Source organism: Ahaetulla prasina, chromosome 2 (genome assembly GCF_028640845.1).
Source record: "Ahaetulla prasina isolate Xishuangbanna chromosome 2, ASM2864084v1, whole genome shotgun sequence".
NCBI lineage: Eukaryota > Metazoa > Chordata > Lepidosauria > Squamata > Colubridae > Ahaetulla > Ahaetulla prasina.
This window is the reverse complement of record NC_080540.1, coordinates 144,568,356-144,582,087: the sequence shown is the minus strand read 5'-3', so window position 1 is coordinate 144,582,087 and position 13,732 is coordinate 144,568,356. Positions and strand designations below refer to the sequence as shown.

General features: G+C 37.6%; 1 protein-coding gene across 8 annotated transcripts in view; it reads left to right on the top strand.

Moving 5' to 3' along the window:
• Positions 1–10,220, top strand: part of CEP112 (centrosomal protein 112) — a 292,963-nt gene extending 282,743 nt beyond the window's left edge. For 2 of the 8 annotated variants that reach the window (XM_058170477.1, XM_058170478.1), the window contains 3 exons: positions 6,192–6,293; positions 8,774–8,838; positions 9,810–10,220. In XM_058170477.1, coding sequence (XP_058026460.1) covers positions 6,192–6,293; positions 8,774–8,838; positions 9,810–9,813 — 171 coding nt within the window. In that variant the 3' untranslated portion in view covers positions 9,814–10,220. The other 6 variants (XM_058170475.1, XM_058170472.1, XM_058170473.1 and 3 more) reach the window with 5 other exon arrangements.
• The last annotated feature ends 3,512 nt before the right edge of the window (positions 10,221–13,732 follow it).

The window sequence follows — 13,732 nt, the reverse complement described above, 5'->3', positions numbered from 1 at the left end:
GACATCACTTCCTTCGGCTTCCTGGTTGACTAACTGTACTCTGGACTCGTTGCTCCTGTGAGTGCCCCTGGTGGATCCGGAGGAAATTACAAGGATACTGTGCCTGCCTGAGGATTTTGTATTTTTTTCCTTAATGGCAAAAGGTCAGAGACCAACTGCTGGAGAGATGGAGAGAATTTTGGAAAAGTTATCTAATATGGACAAGAAATTGATGAAATAAGAGCAGAAATTGTGACTATCCAAAAGGATTTAAAGGATACTCAACAAGTTTCAGCAGAAAACAAGCAGAAAGTGGAAGGTTTGAGGGTGAGATGCGGCAGTGCAGAAAAGAGAGGAGACGACAGGCAATGCTGTGCTTGGACTACAGATGGATAAAATGTCTTATTTCCTTAGGTTTCAAAATTTGGAAGAAGTGGACCAAGAAGACTTGAGAGATGTTGTGACTAAATTGTTGGGAGAATTTCTTGGGAGAGGTGTTGATTTCATGAATTGGGATGTGGATCGAGTTTATAGAGTTAATTCGCAATATGCACGCACGCATGCAGTTCCCAGAGAGGTTCATGTCAAATTTGTGAGAAGAGAGACGAGAGATGAAATTCTTAGAAAACATAGGAGTGGGGCACTGATTTACAGGGGCAGGGAGATAGCCATTCTGAGGCAGATTCCCAGACAGGTACGTGAAAAAAGAAAGAAATATTAACCTTATTTGCTTTTGAAGTCTCTTTGTTTGCAGTCCATGTGGTAAAAATATCCTTGGATATAGAAATGCTTTACCTAATCTTTTTATCAAATAGCTATCAATAAACACTTTATTTGAAAAAGAAATAACAGTTATATTTGTTTAAGAGGTTAAAGAAGCATACAGTTTATAAACTATAGAAGTCAGCAAGTATCTTTCTTACAGTTTTAATCCTCAGAAGAGGTGTATTTGTTTTAAGCCTGAAATATTTGGAATTTTATGCTTACATTGCCACCTGGCTGTTTACTAATCTCACAGTATGGTCTTTACATGTTAATATATAGTATTGCCTATTATCTGTCCTATAATCCTCCAAACCTTCTGAAAAACATGGCTCTATCTTTTTCCAAGCAAGGGGACAGTTACTGGTGTAATGTACCATAATTTCAAAATGTTTTTAACTGTAAAAAGACATTCCATGGAGAGAATAGTAAATTAAGTCTTCCAAAAAAATTTTTAGGTTTGGTGGGAAATTTTCTTAGGAACAATTAGTTCAAACCCCTATCTTTACACAGCAGTATACCCTTTTACCACAATTTTTTCTACAAGAGTTTGATTTGGATGTAGTATGTGTAGTATAACCATTTGGATAGAGATTCCTTTATTGCTGTATAATACCTGACTTTGTTTGGAAATTTTATGAAATGTAAAGAGAACCTGTGCTAGGGAGTTTTCTAAATGACATTCACAAATTTGATAATAGTTCCCTATGAACAGGATATATTCTCCTGTTAATGAAAGGAATAAAAGCAAAAAGAAGCTTTTGCTTAAAAAAGTGTTTGTTTTGCCTTGTCTACCTCAAAAAAGCTGCTAAACAAACTTCCAAAGTTTCATTTTCTCTTTGAAGTGAACTGCCAAATTACTGTTCAATGCAGAATATGGTGTGTCTTCATCTAGCTGGCAAAAGAACCGTGTGCAGCTGCTGCAACTGAACTCATTCAGTTGAACACTGTGACTCAAGTCATCCTATTTATTTAATATCAGCAGAGGTGGACGGAAGGCAAATATAGTATGGCTATTTCAAGGCCTCTCTTAAACACATAAAAAAACACTTCAGCATGAGGATCGTCTAGCTTTTTTTTTTTAAAAAACAGATTTAATATAAGTATTTTTTTTTTAAAAAAATGTAAGATTGGTATTTTACATTTTGTTCCTACTTCGTTTTTTCCCCCCAGATTATTCAATGTGCTCTCCATTTTTTTGTATTCATTTGTTAATCAAATGTAAATAACTACGCATCTCACTAGAAGCAATTTTGGCAATACACAATAGCAACATATTCTCTTCTTTATATTGTGAGATTTTATGCTGTGGGGTTATACTCATTGTCATTTGAATGAATGGTTTGCATGAATAACTGTGTTAAGCCTTGGCGAAGTAGGTGCTCCAAGCTACTAATACAGTGCCTCATTCTGTGAAAAAGGCTAATTGTAGTTTGTGTGAAATGACTATTACAATTTATATCTACAATCAAAATAATTTCACTGAACGCATCTATATTGCTATACGTGAGAGTAGAAAGAATAATTATCAGATCAAACAGTTTTCTTCCTTTTTAAGTTTGCAACATTCATGTATACTTAATTATACAGCTCCAGTTAATACTCTTATTTTATTTCACTTTCAATTTTATGGATTCCCAGCTCTTCAAATCAGTATGTTTTCTCAAGCTGATAAAAGGTGGTTTTCCTTGTCAGGAAATGGAGATTGAATGTTGTTGTTTTCATATGTAGACTGCATTTGTTATCATATCAGTGGCTTTTCTTTTCTATGGCTGGATTAGATGGTGTCCTTTTTAATAGATCAGCTAAATAAATAAATATGGAAAAGGGGACATACTTTCTGGTAGATTTTAATATTATATGTTTCCTTTGATTTTTCTAAAGAAATAGGGATAGTTCTTCAAAATGCAGCATGCTAGCATAGCACAGTAATTAAGAAATACTTGCTCAGCCCCATTTCAGAGGAGCTTCATATTGCCTTGACTCAGTAGATGGCAGCACCTGGATGGCTTTGTCTGGACTAGAAGCTGAATAGGGCTAGTCCTGGTGAGTCCTTAAATGAGAGATTTCCAGGAATGTAGGGATGTCACCTAGACCATGAAGATGGGGGAATCTCTGGAAGGGCAACAGCAAGCAATCTCTGCATTGCTATCAATGCAGAGATTATATTTTTTACTGGTTTTTACTGTTTTAGTGATCAGGCCATGATAATATTTAGTCTTAACTGGGTTTTAATGCTTATTTATTATATTGTTTTAATATGCCTGTGAACCGCCCTGAGTCCTATGGGAGATGGTGCGGTATATAAGTATGATTAATAAATAAAATAAATAATAATGAAGGCAAGGCTGAATTAAATGAAGATGATGGAAGGCTCCTGGACCATCCTGGGCAAAGGAAAGAGAAGGCTAAATGCAAAGTGTACAGGCTTCCTTCACCCAGCCAAAGAATAATTCAAATAACGACAATGTGTAGGAACTGTTTTCTGCATATCCTGCATAGAGATCATTAATCAAAAGGCAAATTTGTTTTCATTTCATCTTGGTCCAAAAGGAGGGAATTGCATTTGGAAAATACAGCTCCACAGGCATGTGTTCTCCCATTCCTTGTCAGTGGCCCTGACAGTTGGGATTAATGATGATTGGTCCAAAGTATTAGGAAATCACTGTATTGCAGAAGGGATCTACCTTGCTTGAGGGTAAATTCCCATTTTCCAGCACAAAGGATGCAGTTAATTAAATGAATATCTTCCCTTTTTGTACAACAAATTATCTGTTGAATTTGAGGGATCATGCTTTTGTCCCTGTGTCCTATTTTTGTACTTCATATGGATTCAGGATGGCTACTGTAAGAAACAGGATGCTTAATTTCCTAAGTCTAAAACCAGAAATATTCTTCTTTGGTTCTTAATCTAACTAGCAATGAGATGTGCATTCAGACCACATTCTTTCAAATACAAGAATTTCACAGATGGCTATTAATTAGAGGCCTGATATGAAAGCCATAGTTCGAGTTTATAATTTTCTAACACATAATTAAGACTGCTCATTTTTGATTGTATAAATTGGAAAGATATTGTAGCTAGGAGAATAGAGCTATGTGCATCACTATAATTACATTAATTTAAAAACTCCTTTTCTGAAACAGTAATAAAAGAAGGATAAAAGTTGGCTGTTATTAAATCTGGTGAAAATACTATTCCAAATATGATTGTAAGAATAATAAACTTTTAGCTACATCGATCCTGAAATATGAATTCATTATTAACCAAAATATATTAGTAATTTTTCCTTATATCAAACCAAGTAGGTTTTTATTATTATCGTAGTCGCATACTCAACCAGATGCATTTTAATCCACCTATTAAGATCTTCCCAAGGATTTGAGATAGGCAGATCTTGCTATTTAATAATAATAAAGATGTTGTAATTATGGACTTAAATTCACAGTTTCAGACTGGTGGAAACTTAGCAATTCAAGTAATCAAATACCTAAGAATTATTACCTCTTGTTATTAATTTTTAAGGTAGCATCTAAAAATATAAAGGTTTCTAACCAGGGTGGGGTATTTTTTGTAAAATCAGGGTGTTCAAGTTGGATAAGTTCAACATTAAGGAAGTCCTTTAGATATTTTTCTAGGGCTCCAATCACAATTGTATTTTTGTTCGGGAACTTAGACCTCTGAAAGTACAGGAAAGATAGGAGAATAAATATCAGTCTTTAACATATGGAAGTTGAAGGATAAAATAGAGAAGGCATGTTCTGCAGGACCAACTATTCTATACAACTTTTGGAAATCAAATGATTGTAAGATGTTTTTGTCAGCTTACATGAACATAGGAAGTAAGTAGGGTTTGGTTTGGTTCTAAAGAATACAGTGCTATCAAAAAGTAATTACAGGTAGTCCTCGACTTATGACCACAACTGAGTTCAAAATTTATGCTGCTAAATGAGAAATTTGTTAAGTGAGTTTTGCCCCATTTTACTTTCTTGCCACAATTGATAAGTGAATCACTGCAGTTGTTAAGTTAGTGACACAGTGGTTGAGTGAATCTGGTCCCCGACTGACTTTGTCAGAAGGTCACAAAAAGTGATCACATGACCCTGGGACACTGCAGCTGTCATAAATGCGAGTCAGCTGTCAAGCATCTGAATGTAAATCACGTGACATGGGAATGCTGCAATGGCCATAAGTGAAAAATGATCATGTCACTTTTTTCATTGCTGTTGTAACTTCAAATATTCACTAAGTGAATTGTTGTAAGTTGAGGACTACCTGTATATGGGAAGTAGTTATAGTTTATGTTAAAAATTGGTAGGTTTGTATGGCAAAATTGTTTAGTTTGTATAATGCTTGCTCCTATTTTTACTAAACAGATTGATACCATATGAACTGTACCTTTCGTTTGTCTTCTATAGGAACAGATATTCTTGAAGTTCAGGTTTTGTTTACCCACAATGCATAATTGGTCAAGAGAAGCCAGCCATGGTGGGATGGGGGAGGGTACTTTTTCCAATAAAAATATTGATTATTTGTTTAGTATTCTCTTCACTCATTTTGCAAGTGAAATTCAGTTTCATTCATAAACATACACAATCTTAACAAAAGTTGAAGTTCTGTGCTTGCCATTTGATGTGAAAGGAAAAAGCATTCCTCAAAAAACTAGTTGGTTTGGTATACTTCAGAATATAATTGGGTCAGTGAATGGGAGAACAAGACCAGAACCAACTGTGCTGCCATTCATGTGTTGCGAAAATAAAGCTTGAAAAGAAATTTGAGGAATCGGGGGGGGGGGGGAATTGTGTTGGTTATGTTTGGCTCACTAGCAATTTTATCTTAATTATTCAGCTTCAAGATGGAAATACTGTAGCATTGGAAATGAATCTCACCATCTCCAAGATGTAAATCTAGAATCAAAACATTTTAAATGTGTAGCATATTTAAGGAAACTTGCTTTATCTGTATCATTCTTGTGACATCCTTTGCGTTGTACGTGGGAAGAAGTTGCAAAAAAGAACTGATCCAGTTCTGAATTAAGAGGCAAGAGTGCGTAGGAGCAGGAAGTGGCTGAATATAGGTTGAGTAAAACTATTCCTACAATGATCTGTTCAGTTTGGATGTTGCAATTGGAGGAGGATTCATTAGAACACTTATAAATATCTACAGGCAGCATCTGTGATAGAATCCCTATGGCCATTATTTAATAGTTTAAAAACAAGCAGGTACTGTCACACATTGTTTATATAATAAAAGTTGAGGAACTGATAGCCTTATAACCGGAAGAGAATGCCAAGGAATTACTCAGTTTGGTTCAATACAGCACAGTTGTTCTTGCATATCAACATTTTTCTTCATATAGATATTACCTCAAACATGTAGGTAGTGACTATACCCCTAAATAACCTTAACTGGCTCACCTAATCTTTGCTATGGAAATGCTTACTTTCAGGTGACTTCTATACGGCAAGAATATGAAACCAAACTGAAAGGTCTAATGCCAGCATCTTTGCGACAAGAACTTGAAGACACAATTCTCTCACTAAAATCTCAGGTAAAGATTTTATGTTTCACTTGTCAGAATAGTACAGTAGCATGTAATCTAGAATTTGCTAGTTCAGACAGCTGACAATAAATTCCATAGCTTGCTGGTATAAGCAATGGAGTGACAATTAATAGCTCATCATCTCTGCTTTTAGTTTTTTTTTTCCTCCCTCAGCTAGTTCCAACCTTTGCTCACAAGAGTTAGTTCTGTTTTTTTTTTCTCTGCACCAATATAAAAAAAGACATTTAGCCTTTTTGATCTCTTAAGTGATGAGGTTTCTAGCATTTGATTTTTAAATTTCGATAGTTTTTGCATAAACATCTTTTGTTTTTCAAGCATGCATGGTTTCTGTAAAAAGACATTGGTGCGTTGGGAATAATAATTTGTCACTACTTACTGTTGTTTACTGTTGGTTACTGTTGTTGTCTGTAAAGGGACATGGTGGCTCAGGGGCTAGGACATTGAGCTTGTCGATCGAAAGGTCGGCAGCTCAGCGGTTCAAATCCCTAGTGCTGCCGTGTAACAGAGTGAGCTCCCGTTACTTGTCCCAGCTTCTGCTAACCTAGCAGTTTCGAAAGCACGTAAAAAATGCAAGTAGAAAAAATAGGGACCACCTTTGGTGGAAAGGTAACAACATTCCGTGCGCCTTTGGCGTTGAGTCATGCCGGCCACATGACCACGGAGACGTCTTCGGACAGCGCTGGCTCTTCAGCTTTGAAACGGAGATGAGCATCGCCCCCTAGAGTCGGCAACGACTAGCACGTATATGCAAGGGGAACCTTTACCTTTACCTTACTGTTGTCTGTGCATGTAGCAATGGTGGGATACAGACCTGAGAAAGAGTGGGGTCCCAAATTGGGGTCTGTGAAGTTACATTTTTCAGTCCGTTGTTGAACAAGCAAACATTCCAATACCATGATGATCTAAGTCCTCTTCAAGCAAGAACGTTTAGGAGCCCCTTGTTACTTGGAATAATTTTGCTACCCTGACATTCCTTTAATACCAAAAGTTTTTAGAACAAGATCAAATGGATGAATGGGTATTTGTTAAATCAATTCACACTTTATAAGGTAATCATCAATAAAAGTTTTCTTTTGCAGTAGGTATATTTAGTAAAATAATAGTATGACAGAAAACTATATGAGCCAGTCATCTGTAACTTCCTGTAATTATTAAGACATTGATTGGAACCCAGCTAAAATCAAAGACTAGAAAACCTTCAGTAGTTACATTTTTCCAATTCATATAGTCTCAAAAAGGGTGGTTGTTATTTCATTTTTCACCTGGAAATGGTGCACTTGGATTTGTCACCTTGTAATGCTATATCTAAAGGAATTGCCATGACAAATGAGTACCATGTTCCCTCTTGATAATGGCAGGTGCTTTATTGGTGTTGTTGATACTACCCCTGATTTTGAGAAGGAATTCCTGCTGGTGCTCAGGTTCATCCAGTGTTGCCATTACAAATAATAAAAGGGAAGAATGGATTATCTAGGAAATTAGTTAATAATATGTTTGACTTATGACTGGCATGCAAACTTACCATTGTTAACAACTGAAAAATCGCCAGCTTCCAGTGAAGTGAATTTGAGGTTGAAATTTGATTTCAGTCTTCAAAGCTTCTGCTAGCATACATAACATTTCAAAGGAATAAAAGTAATTCCAGACTTTTAAAAGTGAGTGCTCATACACAAAGCATAGCTCGCAGCTGCCTGTGCAGTGAACTACAATATCCAGCTACAGGCTGTTCTCTTAACAGCTTCTGAAGCACAGGTGTCTTCTTTGAAAATTGTTGAAATTCCTGTTTCAAAAAATCAGCCAGAAAGAACAGTGGAATCCTTGCACCTGTCAGGGCTGCGAATTGTTCCAGAGGAATGAGAGGGCTTGGTTAGGTAAAAACACCAACAGAGCAGCAGCAGTAACAACGAACAAATAGGAAACATTCACTTCTCAAACAAAGCTTTGCTTATATTTAAAATATGCTGGCTGCCTCCAGCTCCTCAATTTTGAGGCTTTTCATTGTGTTCTTTGTCTTCTATCCTAGCACTTTGCTAATGAACTTTTATAGCATGCTTATAACTTTACTTTCCAAGCAAGAGTTTTTGACCACTCTTCAAAAGTAGAATCTTATGTCTGTGTCTCACAAAAACATGTGTAATCCATTAATGTTGATGCTTAAATTGCAGAACTCTGTATTCTTATGCCAGTGTTCAGTTTTTAAATCTTCACATTTCTTGTAAACAAAATTTAGGGATTTCATTTTTTCCCCAAATAGTGTAATATCACATGAACATAGAACATGGACGGTATTCTCAGAAGATTAAATGCACTTGATCCCTATTTAGGCTGTTTGACATTGGGACACCAATCCCTAGATTATCAGGCCATAAACAGGGCTTAAGCAATATATCTGAGGAACTGCAAGCAGATATATTCATAAGTTTGTTATATACTAGAAGCTCTTCAGTCACGACAGCTGTATTTTCTAGGTAAATTTTTTACGAAAAAGAGCATCAATTCTACAAGATGAACTGAGCACGTATCGCACCAGAAGGTAAGCTAGTATCTTCTACTCCAATTGTTAGCTTGCTTTTAGTAAGCACAGCCGCTTCCAAAAGTTGTGCATCTATAATTTTGCAGTTGGCGGGTACAAGTCTGATCTGGGACTTGCTTTAGCACACCTGAGACACTGGCTCAATTTATGGTTACAGGGCTATGAAGTGTCACCATCTTTTGAGATAAAGTACAATGATACAATTTATAATCTTCAAGATTGTATCTTTAAAGCCCAAGATCTTTACCCTCCTTGGCTTTTTTTAGATTGTTCTCCTGTTATGCAAAAATATGCACAAATGTTGCAATAATAGCCCACTCTTTGAAAAGAATGACTCACAAGAGTGGTTATGTCACTTCAAAATGATATCACTGCTTTTTTTTTCTTTTTTGCAAATTAAGAAGTCTTGACTTCTGCAACATTTCTGTAGGGTTATAAGATATGTAAATACCACTTAATTAAACTGATAGAAGGCATGACTCTAATTTAAAACTAGATCACATCTACTGAGTAGGCCTTTCCAGAGACTTTTGCCACACTTCAATTGTGTTGCAAGAACTGTGCATAAAACTCTGGTCCAGTTTAAACTTGAATATTTTATGCACAAACCATTGTAGCTTATAGCCTTGGGATTTCCTGTTAGTCTCTCATCTAAGTACTACTGGTAAGAGTTTTGATCAGGATCAGTCGAGGTCACATAAGTGCTGCCACCTGCTCTGATGAAACTTCAGATCTTAACTCCATAATCTGCTTTCTGGTCTTCAGTTGTTCTCTTCCTGGTAACCATAGTTTCCCAATTGAAACCATAATTAAAAATTATTTTGAATTAATCCAAGAAGTCTTTCATTTTAATACTTAATATCTGTGTAGTGGGACATTGTTTCCAGGAAGTGAGAAAGAATCTAAAAGATGTTAGGATTGTCTGTTGTACAAAATAAATGGATAATTAATGAGAATATTTTATTCTTTAGGTAATTACTGAAGGTGACGTTTGATTCAAGTATCAAATGGATTTCTTTCAGCAGGTTTGAAGATTTGGATCTTTTGAATTAATCTGGGAGATCAGTGATTGTTTTTTAAAATTAGATTGTGTAATTAAGGAATAAAAGTACACCCCTTATTCATTACAGTATTTTAAGTTACTACATATTTGAATCATTTTATCATAAAAAAGAGTCTATGTTTTTGATATATTCACTACGTATACCTTATTAATTTACATATGAAAAACATACCAATTTTGTTTGCTTACATTGCTTTTGTCCCTTGTTTCATAATGCAGTTTTTTTAACTACATGCTAAAATCAAGTCCTTATTATATTCTATTGTCCAAAACATGTTAAAACCTATATGGTATTGCTTCATGTTCATATGTTACATTATTAAAATATTTTTGTACATTTTTGTTTCAATATTATTTCTGTTTTCAACATCTTATTTATTGCAAAGGGTATCTGCAGCAAAGTATAAACGTTTTACAAAATTCTTTTGTTGTGGTTTATATGGCAGGTACATCTTTTAAGTCTGCTGATTGCGCATATTGTTTTGGCTGCTCAGTTTGAATATGAGTAGTAAGAATATACATTTTATTCTGGAATGGGTCACTTCTCAATAATGTGGTATAGCATGACAGCTAAGACTATTTCACAGAGCGGACAGTGAATTCTTTCTCCTAATCTCCCTCTTTAGTATACAATTATATGGTTTGTTTCCTTGTACCATTCCCATTTAGTGTACTTTTGCTATTTCTAATGTCGTGCATAGTCATTAATTACCTGATGTGATTAGGAAATAACAAGCCCAAAAAGAACTATTAATATTTCCATTACAAGGGACGAATTGCATGATTGCATATTTCCTACGAGGCCCGTGCGTCTTCTGAAATCATTAAGTGTGAAAAGGCCACATTTAGTTGATTTTAAAATCTAATGCTTAGGTGAGTGATAAAAGACAATATTATATGAAATAACAGCCTGTGTCTGAGTACATGATATTGACTCATGTAGGAATTTATAAGAAGGGATTTATTTAGCCCTCTAACATATATAGATGTGGTAATTAGATCTTTATGTCTCTCATAACTGGAGTAGCTCTGTGTCCAAATATTAAAATACTGAATTTTTGATTACCAAGTATTTTGACAAGAAGATTTGAATTATAGTTCTTCTGGAAAATGGTAATTATAATATTTTCAGTGCATCTGGCAATCTTACATGTTCATAGTAGTTCAGATGTCTTCTCTAGTTGTCTTTCTTACAATCCTATAAAGTGAATGACAATTATTATCTCCTGTTTTGCAGAAGGGGGATAAAGGAAAGCTTGGCTAAATTCACGTCATTTGTTTATTTATTTATTTATTTATTTAATTAAATTTTTATACCGCCCTTCTCCCGAGGGACTCAGGGCGGTGTACAGCCAAAAGGTAAAAAAATATAAAAGATATACAATTAAAACAATTTAAAACCGAGCAAATTAGAAAAAATGGCCAGTATTAAAAATTAAAAATTTAAAATTCCAAACCCTAAAATGATAAAACCCCAGTTAAAAATTAAAAAATATTAGGCCAGTCCCGCTTGAATAAATAAGTGTGTTTTCAGCTCACGGCGAAAGGTCCGAAGATCAGGCACTTGACGTAATCCAGGGGGAAGTTCGTTCCAGAGTGTAGGAGCTCCCACCGAGAAGGCCCTGCCCCTGGGGGCCACCAGCCGACTTTTTTTGGCGGACGGCACCCTGAGAAGACCCTCTCTGTGTGAGCATACGGGTCGGTGGGAGGCATAAGGTAACAGCAGGCGGTCCCGTAAGTACCCAGGTCCTAAGTCATGGAGCGCTTTGAAGGTGGTGACCAGGATCTTAAAGCGCACCCAAAAGACTACAGGAAGCCAGTGCAAGCCGCGCAGGATTGGTGTTACATGGGAGCAACGAGTTGCTCCCACTATTATCCGCGCAGCTGCATTCTGGACTAGCTGCAGCCTCCGGGTGCACTTCAAGGGCAGCCCCATGTAGAGAGCATTGCAATAATCCAAACGGGAAGTGACAAGAGCGTGAGTGACCGTGCATAAGGCATCCCGGTCAAGGAAGGGGCGCAACTGGCGGACCAAGTGTACTTGGTAAAAAGCCCTCCTGGAGACGGCCGCCAAATGATTGTCAAACGACAGCCACCCATCCAGGAGGACACCCAAGTTGCGCACCCTTTCCATTGGGGCCAATAACTCGCCCCCGACAGCCAGCTGCAGCTGCAGCTGGCTGTACCGGGGTGCCGGCATCCACAGCCACTCTGTCTTGGAGGGATTGAGCTTGAGTCTGTTTCTCCCCATCCAGACCCGTACGGCTTCCAGACACCGGGACAGCACTTCGACAGCTTCGTTGGGGTGATCCGGGGTGGAAAAGTACAGCTGAGTATCATCAGCGTACAGATGATAACTCACCCCGAAACCACTGATGACCTCACCCAGCGGCTTCATATAGATGTTGAACAGGGTAGGCGAGAGAATCGACCCCTGAGGTACCCCACAAGTGAGGCGCCTCGAGGACGACCTCTGCCCCCCTGTCAACACCGTCTGCGACCGGTCGGAGAGATAGGAGGAGAACCACCGATAAACGGTGCCTCCCACTCCCAATCCCTCCAACCGGCGCAGCAGGATACCATGGTCGATGGTATCAAAAGCCGCTGAGAGATCTAATAGGACCAAGGCAGAGGAACAACCCCTGTCCCTGGCCCTCCAGAGGTCATCCACCAACGCGACCAAAGCTGTCTCTGTGCTATGACCGGGCCGGAAACCGGACTGGAACGGGTCTAGATAGACAGCTTCATCCAGGTACTGGGGAAGCTGCCATGCAACCACACTCTCTACAACCTTCGCCACAAAGCGAAGGTTGGAGACTGGACGGTAATTACCCAAAATAGCTGGATCCAGGGAAGGCTTCTTGAGGAGGGGTCTCACCACCGCCTCTTTCAAGGCGGCGGGGAAAACCCCTTCCATCAAAGAAGCATTTATAATTCCCTGGAGCCAGCCTCGTGTCACCTCCTGAGTAGCCAGTACTAATTCTGGCTAATATTAATACTATTAATAGCAGAAGAAAGTTTCACATCAGGAACTCCCCGATTTATGAATTATAGTTATAGGATTATTAATATTTTCACTTACTAAGACTGCCTGTGGCATGTGCTAATTTCAGAAAGTACAGTGGAAGTTAAAGTCTGCTTTGCATATTTATTCTTCAATAGTAGTTCTGTTGATGACTTCCTTATCTTCTTCAACTGAGTTTCCTTTGTTATTTCCACCTATACTCACTGCAGAATCGAATGAGCATAAAGATAGTCTTCAATTTACGGCAGCAACTGAGCCCAAAATTTCTGTTGTTGAGCGAGACAGTTGTTAAGTGAGCTTTGCCCCATTTTACAATCTTCTTTGCCACAGTTGTTAAGTGAATCCCTGCAGTTGTTAGTAATATGGTTGTTAAGTGAATCCGGCTTCCTCATTGGCTTTGTTTGTCAGAAAGTTGGAAAAGATGATCACATGACCCCAGGACACTTTAACTACAGTTGCCACGCATCTGAATTTTGAACACATGACCATAGGGAAGCTGTAACAGTCATAAGTGTGAAAAACAGTATAAGTCACTTTTTTCAGTGCTGTTGTAACTTTGAACTTCGAAGTCATTAAACGAACTGTTGTAAGACGAGGACTACCTGTACCTATAATGTAGGATCAAGGATTAACATTTCAGGCACTCCCAAACATGAAGGAAAGCCCTACTAAGAACATGACCCCAGAATAAGAATTCTAAGCAAGCAAGGACTATTAAAGGTTTAAATGCAATTTAGGCATCAATGACTATAAATCAGGGATCCAGTTCGCGGCCCTGGACAGCTAGTAATGTGGCCCCACAATAT